The 15,048-nt window shown below is 43.1% G+C and overlaps 1 protein-coding gene across 5 annotated transcripts in view; it reads left to right on the top strand.

Moving 5' to 3' along the window:
- The window catches only part of Fam13c (family with sequence similarity 13 member C), a 107,656-nt gene that overhangs the window by 73,322 nt on the left and 19,286 nt on the right, over positions 1–15,048 (top strand). For all 5 annotated transcript variants that reach the window (XM_028877257.2, XM_028877255.2, XM_028877258.2 and 2 more), the window contains 2 exons: positions 13,269–13,479; positions 14,774–14,912. In XM_028877257.2, the coding sequence (XP_028733090.1) occupies positions 13,269–13,479; positions 14,774–14,912 (350 nt within the window). The remainder of the gene's footprint in view (positions 1–13,268; positions 13,480–14,773; positions 14,913–15,048) is intronic.

The raw sequence follows: 15,048 nt of genomic DNA, 5'->3' as shown, positions 1-15,048 counted from the left end.
GGGCACTGTGTGTGCATTTTGTGATTAAAAACCTACTCAAGTGAACTGTGAAATAATACTCATTGGTGTCAGGACCCAAGGCCTAGTGGGACACAGCTGGTGAGTGGCAAAAGACTGCCCTGTGGCCATGTGTCATTGACAGGTGGTGGCCTTCTTGGGTGGTAGGTAGGCTCCCCTCCTGCAAATACAGATAGACCAGGGTAGGGGGCCAATCAGTGTCTTAGGTCAGATTGTTACAGCGTGCCTCCACTTCTCCAACCCTGTATTCTGTCTCTTCCAAACAAACAGCATACACAACATGTACGGAAGTCTCAAGCAAAATTTAAATTGACCTTTGAATTGTTTGATGTTTGAACTAGCTGTCCAAGTATAGAGCACAAGGTGTTTAATATTTGTTGTGTATTGGATATAGATTTTTTTTTGGTGTTTTGATGATGATTTTTAATTTTTGGATATTAAGATTATTTTGTATTTTTTTTTTTTCTTTCTGGGTCATCTGGATTTTGAACAAGCCTTAAAACCCCCTTGTGAAATGCAAATAAATTCTGAGCTTACCTAGGGACTGCTCACAGAGAGGCACAGCAATGCCTTCTGTGTTTCAGTGATAAATGGCAGGGACAGGCTCTGAGACAGGGCTTGTGGTTTCAGTACTGGATTTTTTTTTTTTTTTTTTTTAATGCAGAAAATTTGGAAGTACTCAGAGCTCTTCCAGGTAACTAGTTCAGGTGATTAGACTGGAAAATTTAGAGAGCTAGGTGTTTTCATGGTCCCCAGAGAGTTTCCTCATCTAGCTGAGGAATTGTCAAGATGGTCAGAATTTGTAAAACGCTTTGGCGTGTGTGAGGTATGGTTTGGTCTCACGCATTTCCAAGTCACACTTCAACAGGAAGCCTGTACATTTTATGACTCACAGGTTCCTGTTCAGAACAGCAGTTTGTTTTCTGCTAATTAAAATGTAATTACATAATTTCTTTCCTTCTTCCGACTCCTCCCACTACCCCCTTAAATTCCTGGCCTCCTCGGTTTTTTTTTGTTATAACTCCCTGCTCCTCCCCCCACACAACCTGCTGAGTCTGTTCAGCATGTATATGATTTCAGGGCTGACTCCTTCCTATTGGATAACCAATTAGGGGACTCCTCCCTGGGGGAAGGGCTGCTTTTCTTGCCCTCAACCTCCTACTGTTGCCTTAGTTCTTTGTCCAGGGGTGGGGCCCTGTGACGTGTCTCCCTTCCAAGTCCATAGATTGACTAGCCATTCTTAATTGGTAGGAAGTATCTATATGGATTTCTGGGGTTATTTTTTAATGTTTTGGAACTATAGGTGTGTGTGTGTGTGTGTGTGTGTGTGTGTGTGTGTGTGTATGTGTGCATGCACACACGTTTAAATCTTTGGTGAAAAGAGGATTGCATAAGATTATCATGACCACAAGTCCATAAAAGATTATATTAACTGCAATTTAACTTTCTTAAAGTCTTACCCTCTAACCCTGTGCTCGATGTTAGAATGAGAAGAACAAAATCCACCCAGTAATTTTTATAGGAATTCCTATAAATAATTTGCCACCAGTGACAACTAATGGTAAAATTCACAAGTATATATTGAGGTCACTGTAAAAAAGTGACTTCACTTTAGACTTAATTCGTACATGACTTATGTTATTTAAATTTCACAGCACACGTTTTGATGGTTTGATCAAAGAGCGGTAGTCCCTTGTCTGGTGGTTCAAATAGTGGTCTTGAACTTGATTCATGGGTTGTAAAGTTCCTACTTGTCTAGTAAGATGCTTGAAATGGCTTCCTGTTCTGTGAAGCTAGTTTCAAACTGCACCTGCCACAAGAATGGGTTTCCCAGTGTCCTGTAGGTACAGTGTGTTCTCATCGGCATTATAGAGGCTTCTTATACACCACAACCACTAGGAAGATTTTCCAGCATGGAGGTTTTCAGGCTTTACCTTAGAGCAGTGGCTCCCAACCTATGGGTTGCAACCACTTTGGGGGGGTCAAATGACCCTTCCACAGGTGTTGCTTAAGATCACTCTGCATATCAGATACTTACATTATGATTCATAACAGTAACCAAATTGCAGTTATAAAGTAGCAACGAAAACAAGGTTATGGTTGGGGATCACCACAACATGAGGAACTATATTAAAGGGTCTCAGCGTTAGGAAGGTTGAGAACCACTGCCTCAGTCAGTCTTGGAAGTCCTAGACTCTGCATATTTTATAAACACTCTGAGTAACAGGATCCACTGGTTAAGTGGATAATGTCTTAGGGAGAGAGTTTCAAGGCTTCTGTGACTATAGTTTTTGTTATCATAGACCACAGGGGACTTATGACTCAGGATCTAGGGCCAATCAACTTCATCCATTAACACCAAGATGAGGAAGGTGTTCATGCACCAAGGTCACAGGCAGGTGTGATGGCACATGGTCAAGGAAGGGGACATAGATAAATCTTAAGGGTATAGGGGATGCTAGAGTGAAGTGATGGGGTAATTTGAGAGCATTGAAAGGACCGTGAACTGTTCTTGCTTATGGAGGACTCTTCTGGCTTTGGGATGAAATGTCTCTCACATGCTAAGGGTTCCCAGTCCCAGGTAATCTTGCATGGGGCATCCTACCTGTAACTTGCAAAACACATAGTGTAGGATAGAAATTAATATGGATTGAATCTTTGTGTTTCCTAGTCTTTGGAGAAGGGGCCTTTTGGTGCAGCCCTCATGAATGGGACACTTCCTAAGAGTCCAGAAAGCTAGCTGACTGGCTTTCTACTTTATTAGGGTACAGTGAGAAGTCAGCTATTTGTATCATGGAAGAGGGCTTTCTCAATGGCTTGACATGGCTGGTGCCTTGACCTCAGACTTCCCACCTGCAGAACTGTGAGAAAGGAACTTTTGTTTACCTAGTCTCTTTGAGTTTGTCATAGCCACTCAGACTGACCGAGAGAGGAATCTGTATGGTAGACACAAAACTCACGATAGCTGGATCAGTGCTCATCACTTGAGTAAATATTTTCACTCTGGTATTAGTGTCTGTTCTGGGGTCACTGGGTGGAAAATGGCTTGAGGGTTATCTTGACAATGGCTTTTCATTTTGAAGTGCGCACAAGGAAATCTACAACGGTATCAGTTTTAAAAATCCCTTTAAAACTGTGGGCATGAAATTTTTTCTATTGATTTTAACAAAATGATGATGTCTTTAGGATCATTTTCCACGCCATTCCTGCCAATGGGAGTCATTTTTTTCAGCTTCTCTGTTATATCTGTGTTTCTGTAAGAACTCAAGGACAGTCTGGCATTTCATGTGGCTGAGCATACCCCTTGTTCTGTCTCTTCAAGGATGACTGATAGAGTGGGAAGTTTAAGTGAACACTGTCCCCAAAGACAGCCGAATATCCATTGCTATAAATATTCTTTCAGCAGTGTGTAGTTAAGATCTTGATGTATAAGTTCTCCATTTGAGTAAGACAATGATGTTGACCATCTGTTTTCTCTTCAAGGATTCTGTGTGATCTATAGGTCTTGTCTTAATCTGAGTCAAAGAAAGCCCTGTCTTCCCATTCCTAATTCAAAACACTGCACTTGACCAGAGTTGCAAGTGACTTGGAAATCCCAGTGAATCTCCAGATGGCAGGGTTACACACCTCAAATTGCAAAATTAAAATGAGGGATGGAGCTAGATGCTGGACAAGCTTCCCAGAACTCAGTGCCATAGCGGGGTGTCACAAAATATGTTCTTGTAGGTGCAGTTTACAGTTGGATTTATGGAACAGAAAAGTATCTCAGGTGTCCCAATAGGTAGCCATCATCTTTCATATGACCCATTCCCCGGCATCAGATAGGCTATAAAGGTTGGGTTAGAGAGGATCTATATCATTCCAATTTCAGGAGCTCACATGATCCCCCAATACCTCTTTGATGCTTTATTGCTTATATGGTTATGTAGAACTGCATAGGCTTTTCTGGGTATATATGCCTGCAAACTTTATTATTATTATTATTATTATTTTGAGGCAAGGTCTCTGTGTAATAGTCTTGGCTGTCCTGGAACTTGCTTTATAAACCAGGCTGGCCTTCAACTCAGATCTACCTGCCTTGCCTCCCAGGTGTCCAAGTGCTGGGATTGAAGGCATGTGCCACCACTGCTTGGCATTTTTATATATTATTTTTATGTATAAAAATAAATATTATATATATATGAATATTTTGCCTGCATGTATGTACGTATATGTACCATGTGTGCAGTGACAATGGAAGTCAGAAGAGGGTGTTGGATCATCTGGAACTGGAATTACAGAAGGTTGTGAACTGCCATGTTGGTGTTGGGAACTGAACTTGGGTCCTCTTTAAGAACAGTGAGTGCTCTTAACCACTGAACCACCTCCCAGGGCCCCTTCTAGAGCCTTCTGATCTTCTCAGAATGTACCACCATCTGTTTGAAGTAAAAAAAAAAAAAAAAAAAAAAATTGGCTACTGGTGTGAAAAGTAGCCCTAATATATTTGCCTTCAATTGATTTTTCAACTGGGCTCTATTTCCTGTTGCCACTGTTGCGCACATTTGGCAATACTGGAGATGGATTTGCTAGTGGTATCTGGGGTGGGTGGGTATACTCCTGGCTGGGGGCCAGGGATCCTGCTAAACATTCTATAGTGCATTGAAGCTGTGCCCTCCCTGAGAGAACTGCCAGCCCCCTGCTGCCAGTAATGCTTAGGCTTGGAAGTGCGCCATATTGCGTTGAGGTGAGTAACACCAACAACACAAACTGACCATGTTCTCTTCGCTTGCTTCCAATGGTTGAGTGGGTTTTTCTATCCTATCTTCTCCATAACCAACCGAGGCCAGCTTCATCACGGTCCCCAGATTTAAGAGGGAGAAAACAACAGTGTAGCTTGGCTGATGGTGCCACAGGTAGTGGGGGCAGGTTGGGCTGGGTGTTTCCCCAGTTCTTCTCCACTGGCGTTCACCATCCACTCAACTAAGCTGGTAGCCTGTGTGCACTTCCTACAACTGCTTTGTCTTCTAACTGTTTAAGTCTATTCTTAGACTGAAGCTTCAAGACTCAGATTTGTGGTTAATTTGTCATGTTAGCGTCTCGGCTCAGAACTGCCCACAGGCACTTGTGTTCTTCTTGCGTGTGCTGCTGGATTAAATTAGAATTTTATTCACCGACACGGGCAGAGGCAGTTTATGTGGTGATATTTTTGTCTGTAGTCGAACAAATAAAATTTGCCTGAAGATCAGAGGACAGAGCCAGCCACTAGATTAAGCACGGAGCCCAGGCCGTGGTGGCACACACCTTTAATCCCAGCACTTGAGATCTCATGCCTTTGCTCCCAGTACATGGGAAGCACACACACATGCCATTAATCCCAGCAGTAGGAAGGTTGAGACAGGAAGTGATATGTCTGGGTGGAGAAAGGCGTATAAGGCGGGAGGAGACAGGAACTCAGTCTTTTAGGCTGAGGATTCTAGGGCATTCAGTTTGAGGATTCCTGGAGACAGGATCTTCCCCTTTCGGCTGAGGAGTTGGCGAGGTGAGAAGTGACTGTGGCCTGTTTCCTCTGATCTTTCAGCATTCACCCCAATATTGTAAGTCCAATTAGGGTTCGTGCAACATCTGGTGTCCAACTTCTGGGGGATGAGTTCACAAAAAAGCCACTTTGCAGCTACCAGCACAGGCCAGAGCTGTATGTGTCTGGAGTCTCCACCCGACCTGGGTCGGAGTCGCTACCCGGCCAGCTAAGATTTTGCTGCAGCCTCTCGGTAGGAGACTGCACAGGTTTTTGGGGCTCCAAAAGCCACAAGAGTTAGCCACTTTTTCCACATTCCCCCATGCAGACAGCTGGCTCTTGCACCTCTTTCCTCTCCTGGTGGGTTGTGGCTTCCTCTGGCCCCCCTCCTCAGCCTGGCTGCTTGCTTCACAGTCATCTGAACTATCACTCAGCAGATTTGGTGAGTCAACTGGGATTTCTTAAAGGGGGGAATTAGTTAAAAAAAAGTCATAGAGAGCCCCCCCCCCACGCAATAAAAAACGGGAAACACTTTTACAATGGAAGACGTTTGGTCTCTGTTACCTAAAGAATGGCCTCTATGTTTAATCTAGTGGCTGATTCTGTCCTCTGATCTTCAGGCAAATTTTATCTGTTAAGAGTACACACAAAATATCACCACAAGTTTAATTCTCCCAAATGCTATCATTCATGGGTGTGGGACAAGGCCAAATGAGCAGGGGACCCTAGCCTTCAATTTTCATAACGCCATGGACATCTACAATGGTATCAGTTTAAAAAAAATAAATTAATGCCTTTTAAAGTATGGGCATAAAACTTTTATTTTAACAAAACGATGATGCCTTTAGGATTGTTTCCCAAGCCATTCCTGCTGATGTGAGTTGCTTTCTCAGCTTTTCTATTGTTTGTATATTCTGTAAGAACTCAGAATCTGTTGCCCATCAAGCTTATTACCTGTGGAGCGCAGATGGGTCAGTTCCCTCTGGTTCCATCACCCTCTGGCCCACACTGCGAGTCATCTGCCATTGTGATGCCTCCCATGGTTTGAGGCCTTGACCTGAGGCTGTTGGGTGTTTCACTCATTTGAAAATGATCTACAGCTATGGCTGGAGAGATGGCTCGGCGGTTAAGAGCCCTAACTGCTCTTCCACAGGACCCTGGTTCAATTCCCAGTACCATGTGGTGGCTCACAACAGTCTGTAACTCCAGTTCTAGGGGATTCCATATCCTTTTCTGGCCTTCCTGGGTACCAGATGCATATGTGTCACCCGGAAGGTAAGACAGCCATACATGTTAAAAAAAATACAATACCTACAAACTCACACTTAATCACTATGTACTTCCTCTTTGTGGTAATATTTCGTATACGCTCTAACAAATAAAGCTTGTCTGAAAATCAGAGGGCAGAGCCAGCCACAGAATTAGCCATAAAGGCCCAGACAGTGGTGGCACACACCTTTAATCCTAGCACTTGGGAGGCAGAGGCAGACAGATCTCTGTGAGTTCAAGCCCACCCTGGACTACGCAAGATTACTCCAGTCTAAAAGAGAAACAGCCAGGTGGTGATGGCTCACACCTTTAATCCCAGTACTTGGGAGTCATAAACTTTAATCCCAGCACTAGGAAGGTGGAGATAGGAGGTGATATGGCTGGGCAGAGAAAGGAATATAAGGCAGGAGGAGACAGGAGTATGACTTCTCCTTTCTGCTGAGGACTCAGTCTGAGGATTCGTGGAGACAGGATCTTCCCCTGCCTTCGGCTGAGGAGTTGGCGAGGTGAGAAGTGGCTGTGGCCTGTTTCCTCTGATCTTTCAGCACTTACCCCGATATCTGGCCCCAGGTTTTTATTATAAGACCAATGAGGATTCGTGCTATTCCTCTTTGATGCCGTTTTAGAAATGTAAAGTAAGATGAATCTAGGATCTGTTTGTAAGCATTGGTACTGACATGTCTGTCAAAAAGACATTAATTCAACTTTGCCCTTTGCTACATGTGTCAAGAGAGTTTGTGTTCATTCCAAAACATGACCCAGTTCTTCGGTTTTATTTTTAAATGACCTTGGTATGAGATTTAGACCATAGCCTTCTTGAAAGGTCAAGTGTGTTATTTATTGTTCAGCTGGGTTCTGAAATAATAGCTCCTTGCACATCTTCATAAGCTGGTCTGGTGACCTTTCACAGGCTATTTAATATTCCATGCCTCAGTTTCCTCTTCTTTAAAATAACAGAAAATTCTTAGTAGTGTTGTGAAGTTACACAGAATAATATGTGTGAAACACACTACATATCAATTATGGTAAATATTCAAGAAATGTTAGCTATTATTATTTTTAACTTTTAAATTATTTCAGTGTGTGTGTGTGTGTGTGTGTGTGTGTGTGTGTATGTGTATGTGTGTATGTACATGCATGTCTTTATGAACTTGTGAAGGTCAGAAGGGCCACCTTTCAGGAATCAGTTGTCTCTTTTAATATGGCTCCTGGGGATTGGATTCAGGTTTTTAGGCTTGGCAACAAATGCCTTTGTCCTCTTAGCCTTTTCCAAGGCCAAGTTATCATTGTTTAACGGGGGGTATTCTTGCCCATTCAGAATTTACTTTCCATTAGTTCCACCTCATGATGATTACCTTTGTCTTTAAATAACGACTGTCTCATCATTTCTCACAGTTTCAGGGTGCGGGAGCAACATTCACAGTTCATTTTGCAGGTCCCCTCTAGAGTCTTGAATGTGGTTGACACTGTACTAGTTTCCTGAAGCAGAAGCTATCTATAACTGCGATAATCTGTAGAGGAGATGGCTGAATAATCACCACTGTTGAAGTTGAAACTACATTTGTTGCACTAAAATCTAGCCTGTGCTCTGCCTATGACGTAACCTGACTCGGAGTTCTGCTAATTTTTTCTCCTCTGCTTTTATAGTGATCTTCGTAGTGTTTAAAATAGGTAACACTACCTATTTTAAACTTTAAACTTTGTTTATCAAAGAAAGCATTTCAAAATGTATACATGGCCATGTCCATGTCTTAGGTCATTTCTAAAGCTGCTGTGTTTTTTTTTTGTTTGTTTTGTTTTTTGTTTGTTTGTTTTTTGAGACAGGGTTTCTCTGTGTAGCATTGAAACCTTTCCTGGAACTTACTCTGTAGCCCAAGCTGGCCTCGAACTCACAGAGATCTCCTGAGTGCTGGGATTAAAGGTGTGTGCCACCACTGCCCAGCTTTACAGCAACCTTTAAGAAAGGACAAGAATGTGAGTCCTATAACCCAAATTGCTGGATAGTTATTGAAACGGCTAGCCCAATCCAGAATTCCTTTCATCTGCTCTGTGGCTCGTGGCCACCTTGGCATGGTGATACCTTCCGCTATCCTTATGGATCTCTTAGCCAAGTAAGTCCACCTGCTTCCCCAGCAGCCAGTACACTGAAATGACTCTAGGTTTACCCATATTCTCTTTCTTGTCTCCTTGTTGACCTACTAGCTCCTTCAGAAGCTCAAATACTGCATATTTACAATGAAACCGGATGAAATCCACCAGATATTTTTGGTTGATGTCCTCGTTTGTTTTCTGGTGCTGTGATGAAATGCGGACCAGAAATCACCAGGGGAGAAAAAGGTTTATTTCAGCATAGGCTTTTATAGTCCATCATCATCGGGGGAAGCCAGGGCAGGAACCCAGGGCATTGAAGCAGAGGTGTGGAAAAGCGTTGCTGCTTTTTTTTAATTTCTGAACGCAGTTTCCTGGCTTCATTTCCCTGTATCATGCACAGTGACTTCTCTTACACAGCCCAGCTATACTTGCCTAGGGGTGGTGGCCTGGGTCCTCCTCCATCAATTAGCAATGAAGAAAAACACCTTACAGATGTAGCCAGAGGCCATTTTCACCTGGACAGTCCATCAGTTAAAATTCCCTCTTCTTTCCAGGTGACTCTAGGTTGGGTTCAGGTTGACAAATGAAGCTAACTGTGACAGCTGGGTTTGTTTCCATAGCCTTTCTTCTGTGTGGATCAGTATTGCCCCTCCCATGCTGCCTGGTCTGAGACCACCAGAGCCAGAACTCTTAGACTTGGAAATCACTAAGATCATGGACATGCTTTAGGCTAATTTCATTCCCCAAACCTGGCCAAGGCTGGTGGTTGGCCCTTGGACTATATCTGAATGTTACCTAGGCGCCCAACCCCAGTGGCAAACCCAAGAGTGAAATTAATGAGTCTGCAAGACTCTGGCTTCTGTACTGTGTTCTGCCAGATCTGAACGAGCCCTCTCAGGCTCTTGCAGAGATGTATTTAAAGTTTGAGTTGCTTTGAAAAATCCACATTAGGAAGATACATTTTTAAATCTGACTGACTCATTGTAACGTAACATCTGCTTCTGCCTGGGGTTGCAGCCAGCTCAGAAGTAGTCTCTTGGCCTCCATATCCTGGAGGTAATGCTTTCTCTGCTTCGTGGTACCTACTGTGCCGTGAGTGGGCTGCCAGAGACAGGGCAGCGTCCAGCAACAGAGATGAGTCATCTTCTACTTGAGGAACTGGTCGGACCGCTCCCCCCCCCCCCATCGCCCCCAGGATGAGTTAGCCTAGCTGTATACCTTCCCTGCTGATTGAAAACCAGCTTCACATGGCTGCCATGCAGAAATCTCAGAACAAGTGTTAGGACATAGTGAGTCACTCCACAGATGCTTGATCATCTTCTTCTTTGAAAATAAGCATTGACAGGAGGTCCAAGATGTTGAGGCATAAATTGATTGACCTCTCTCCTGGTGTTCCCCATAGACGCTCCTAGGAGGTTCTCAGAATAATATTTATTTCCCTTATTTATAATAGTTATTATACTAACAGTTCTCAAGGAGATCACTTATCAATGTCCTATACCTTATCCTAACGTCTCACCGAGGATGCATGGACAAACTTTGGTTTTGTTTTGGAGATTTTTTTTAAGATTGAGTTCAGGGTCCCCTGCATGCTAGTGCAAGTGCTCGGCCCCCAAGCTCACCCCTAGCTCAACACTGGGAAGTTTAAGATGAATTATTTTAATGTTGATTAGTTTAATAGGTGTGGGTAGCTAGCCAATCACATTAACAGCTTCTTTGATGTGATTCTCCTGATTAAACTGAAAATTTAAAAACCAAGTTGCAATCATATCTAGACACACATATAATATAAAAAATAGGTTGCATAGATATGTTAAAAGTTCATAAGTAAATGGCTTTATTTAATGACATCCTGTCTTAGCCTTGTGAGGAAGGCATCATTAATCTCCTCATTCAGTAGATGAGGAAACTGAATTTTAATATTTCATTTTGGGGCAAGTGAGTAAAAAGTGCTTGCCGCTAAGCCTGACCACATGAGCTTGGCCCCCAGGACTCACATTATGGAAGAGAGAACCAACTTTAGAAAGTTATGCTCTGACTCTCACATGGTATCCATGTGTGTACACACAAGAGTGCACACATGTGGACACACACACACACACACACACACACACACACACAGTTAAAAGCTTCATTGTAGTCTGTTTCTGTGAGCCTGGGAAAGATGTAGGAGTCACACTAACAATTTCTACTCCATTGCACTTAGACTGATGTCACCACTCTAGAAGCGGTGGGACCAGGACGGATGGAGCCAATAAATGAGATAGACTTGAGTCTTTTACAATAACCAACTTTATTCAGAGCCTCGGACAGTTTATACTCTGAGGGTTAAGAAAGGCCACATAAGTTCTCATGAGTTCAAGCTGTGTACAATCATAAGGACAAACCACACATGGCACAGACATATTTTCCCATAGAGGCATAAAAAGCATGGTTTAAACATTTAATTGAATAACAGCAGCAAGCAATAATGAGTAATCTGAAGTCAACTCACTTCTATCCTCTATACCTGAGAGGAGCACGAAAACACATTCCGAGAACAATTCCATGTTTTGAAGAAACTGAGGTCACAAGACTCTTGTTTTATGGAGTGTTCTCATCAGCACTTAGAATTCCCACAGGACTTCATTCCTTAACTGTTTTGATAGTTTAAGATGTCTTCTTCACCTTTTAGGAACCCCTACCTCAAATTTTACATTAATTTGGGGTTTCTTTTTATGACGTTTAAGCTGTATCTGTTACAGAGATTTTGGAAATTACAAAGAAGAATTTCTTTTATTGTTGCATAAGCACTTAACATGAAGTCCATCCTTTAACCATGTGTAAGTGGGGTCCTGCATCGCTAGGTTATAGAGCAAATTGTCCCTTGTGTGTCTTTTCATAGCTCTGTATGTCTGGTACAAGGAAACAGAAGGAAGTCGTGAAACTGGCTGAATCCCCACACAGTATAGACTTACCAGATTCTTGGCTCCCAGCCCCTTCCTCTAAACCACAACATATCATGCCATGGGTTCTGGCAAGCTGCCCCTTACTTTGGAAGAAACAAAGATTATGTCCTCAGGATCCTTGAGAAGCCACCAAGTTCAAGGTGGCCATACACTTCTCCCTGTGGGGTTGGAAGAGGCTGCCAGCTCTGCTCCCAGATGGCAGCGCTGGCTTTGAGTCTGCCTTGGCCTCTTTTGAGCAGAGAGCTCAATGAATCTGTCTACACAAGTGTACACACAAATACACTTGCCAACTGATTTAATTAAACCTGTTTTCAATTCAAATGGTTATGTTTGGACAAGAACTAAGGCTCTACCAAACTACCAGTAGTATTAGCTCTCTAGAGGAACAGAACTCATATAACATATATGTAAATGTATAGTATAATATAGTATAAATACCATATGTAGTTATACACACATACATAAACATATATACATGCATATATACATGATACACATACACACATACAAACACATATGAGAGAGATTTATTAGGATGGCTTATCGGCTGTGGTCCAGCTAATCCAACAATGGATGTCTACCAATGGAATGTCCAAGAATCCATTAGTTCTTTAATCTACAAGGCTGGATATCTCAGCTAGTCTTTACTATACTTTAGAATCCTAAAGTAGGTTTTTCTCTTATCATTCCTTCTTCCCTCCTTCCTTGCCTCCCTGCCTCCCTTCCTTCCTCATTCTCCTCTTCCTCTTCTTAAGATTTTATTATATTGTGTATATGTGTGTGTAAAAATAATGCCACGGCACATGTGAGGGTCAGAGAACAACTTATTGGAATTGGTTTTCTCCTCCAGTCAAGTCATGTGGGTCTCAGTGATTGAACTGAGTTCATTCCGGCTTAGTGTTTACCTACTGGCTCAGGGGCATTGCTACTGTGTATTGAACTCTGTGGTTTCTATTGGGCACATTCTGGACATCATGCATGTTGGTAAGTCCTCATTTTAGAGAATGACTCCTCACCCGCTTCCTCTGTTTCTTTCCTCTCTTCCTACTTCCTTGCCCCCGCTTCTTTCCTGACAAATACATAATTCTGTTCATTCCCCCTTTCTTCACAGTCTGTATCTTTTGCCCACACTCTCTTATTCACTCATCTCCTTCCAGTGTGCCCTCTGACTGTGCAAATGATATGGAATGCGACCTTTCTGCTGTGCTGACTTGGATAACCCATTCTGAAATAGTCGTCCAACACCTTTGTTTGGGGCTTTGTAATATTTTCTGTCTAGCTTTTGTGAGAACAAACATGACAGTGTTTTGAAAGCCTTTCATAGCTCCAGAAGGAAGACATGACAGAAACATGCCGTTATCATTGATGTTATGATCTTTATTTAGGAACATGACAGCCTGAGGCTCTCTGTCACTTCTAAGTCTGGATCTCTCATCTTGTTTCCCCAGACCCCGTGCCAACTCATAAAGATGCGCAGAGTGACGCCGATGGAACGCCCGAAGACCTCCAGTCTGCAGGCACCAGCAGGCTGCTCTATCACATCACCGATGGTGATAATCCGCTGCTGTCCCCACGATGCTCCATCTTTAGCCAAAGTCAGAGGTTCAACTTGGACCCTGAGTCAGCCCCTTCTCCACCCAGCAGCCAGCAGTTTATGATGTAAGAAAAAGCCCACTTTGATGGCCAGCTTCATTTCATGGAGTTTTCCAAAGCCATCCATAGCACACAGTGAAATTCAGCTCTAAAATAGGGCAGATGTGCCCATGGAATACAGCTGTGAGACTGTGCGATAAAGCAAGGGTCTCCCTCTCCAGTTGGGAATACCATTTCTCTATTGACCTGAGGTCTGAGGAAGAAATGGTCATGAGAGTCAAAATACGTTTGGATGTTTGGGGTAGAATGAGAAGTGTGTGTCTGTGCAAACATCTAGAGTGTCACTCTTAACTAGCTCATGTCCAACAGTGGATGGAATGTAAATTAGAATCTCAGCTCCCTGTTGGGTTCTAGAAAAGTGGTTTCTGAAAATAACCATTGTCCTCTCCAAATCAAATGGGCATATAGCAGTATCTATATGTCAGATGTGCCCCCCCCCACCAACATTGGTCAGTCAGCAGTTATTGTAAGATGTGGTGCCTGTAACTCACTTCCATTGGTCATTTATCCGTTTCTTCCTGTGTGTCAGATGTGACCCCCACATTGGTCATTTTAGCAGCATCACCCTGTGTGCCTGAAGTGGGGTCCACACACACTCTGCAATTATTCCTTGCATTTGAGACTGGAGTAAGTTCTAGGAACTCTATGGTATTCATTTTTTAGCTTGCACAAATAATTTTGGTGTGTAATTAAAAGGGAGACTCCCTTGGTAAAAGTATACGCTCTCTTGACGTCCCTAGTTTTTTCCTTCAAAACATCTACTATTCTTGAGTTTATCCCAGCCTGGGTTCCTATAGGATGGATCATATATGATGAATCCAAGTGACTTAATGAGTCATAATTGCATGGAAATTATGTGTCATGTGAGACCCTGGAAGTATTTTCTGGAGAGAGGGCTGTTCCTTGTGACATATTTGAAAAGGTTCTTTTACTTAGGATAGTTAACCACACAATTAAATCTCACTTGAAAGCGCCAGACAGTGACCTGTACAACCTGTTGAAGGGGGCGCCTCAGCAGGGCTGTCTGAGTCCCAAGCTGACCTTACTATGCTTTGAGAAATGTATTTCTTGTGCTGCTGATATTTTGACATTGGTATATGAAAAGTCCCCAAGCATATTGGCCCACAATGCAATGCGTGGTCAGAGGTCACAAGCGATGATGAGGGCTCCCGGTTGACTAGTCACGTAAGGAGCTGCCCTCTGGAATTCTCTCATCTCCCCGGCTCAAAGGTTAGGCAGCAGTATTCACGGAAGCCCCTTGCTGAAATAAATGTTCTCTGTCCATCTCTAACCATGGCAGGCCAAGAAGCTCTTCTCGATGCAGTGGCGGGGATGGCAAGGAGCCCCAGACCATCACACAGCTCACTAAGCACATCCAGAGCCTCAAGAGGAAGATTCGGAAGTTTGAAGAAAAATTTGAACAAGAAAAGAAATACCGGGTAAGTACCTCAGCGTTAACGAAAGCGCAGATTGTGTCAGACAAGTGTCAGTTTTCTTGGGTCTCCATTCCTTGGTTTTGGCTTCCCCTCTTTGCTGGAGGACAGCTCTGTACCCACTGGTCACCCATCCTCCACC

The sequence above is a fragment of the Peromyscus leucopus genome, chromosome 16_21, assembly GCF_004664715.2.
Source record: "Peromyscus leucopus breed LL Stock chromosome 16_21, UCI_PerLeu_2.1, whole genome shotgun sequence".
NCBI lineage: Eukaryota > Metazoa > Chordata > Mammalia > Rodentia > Cricetidae > Peromyscus > Peromyscus leucopus.
The sequence above is the reverse complement of the archived record's forward strand: the minus strand, read 5'-3'. Positions and strand labels throughout refer to the sequence as shown.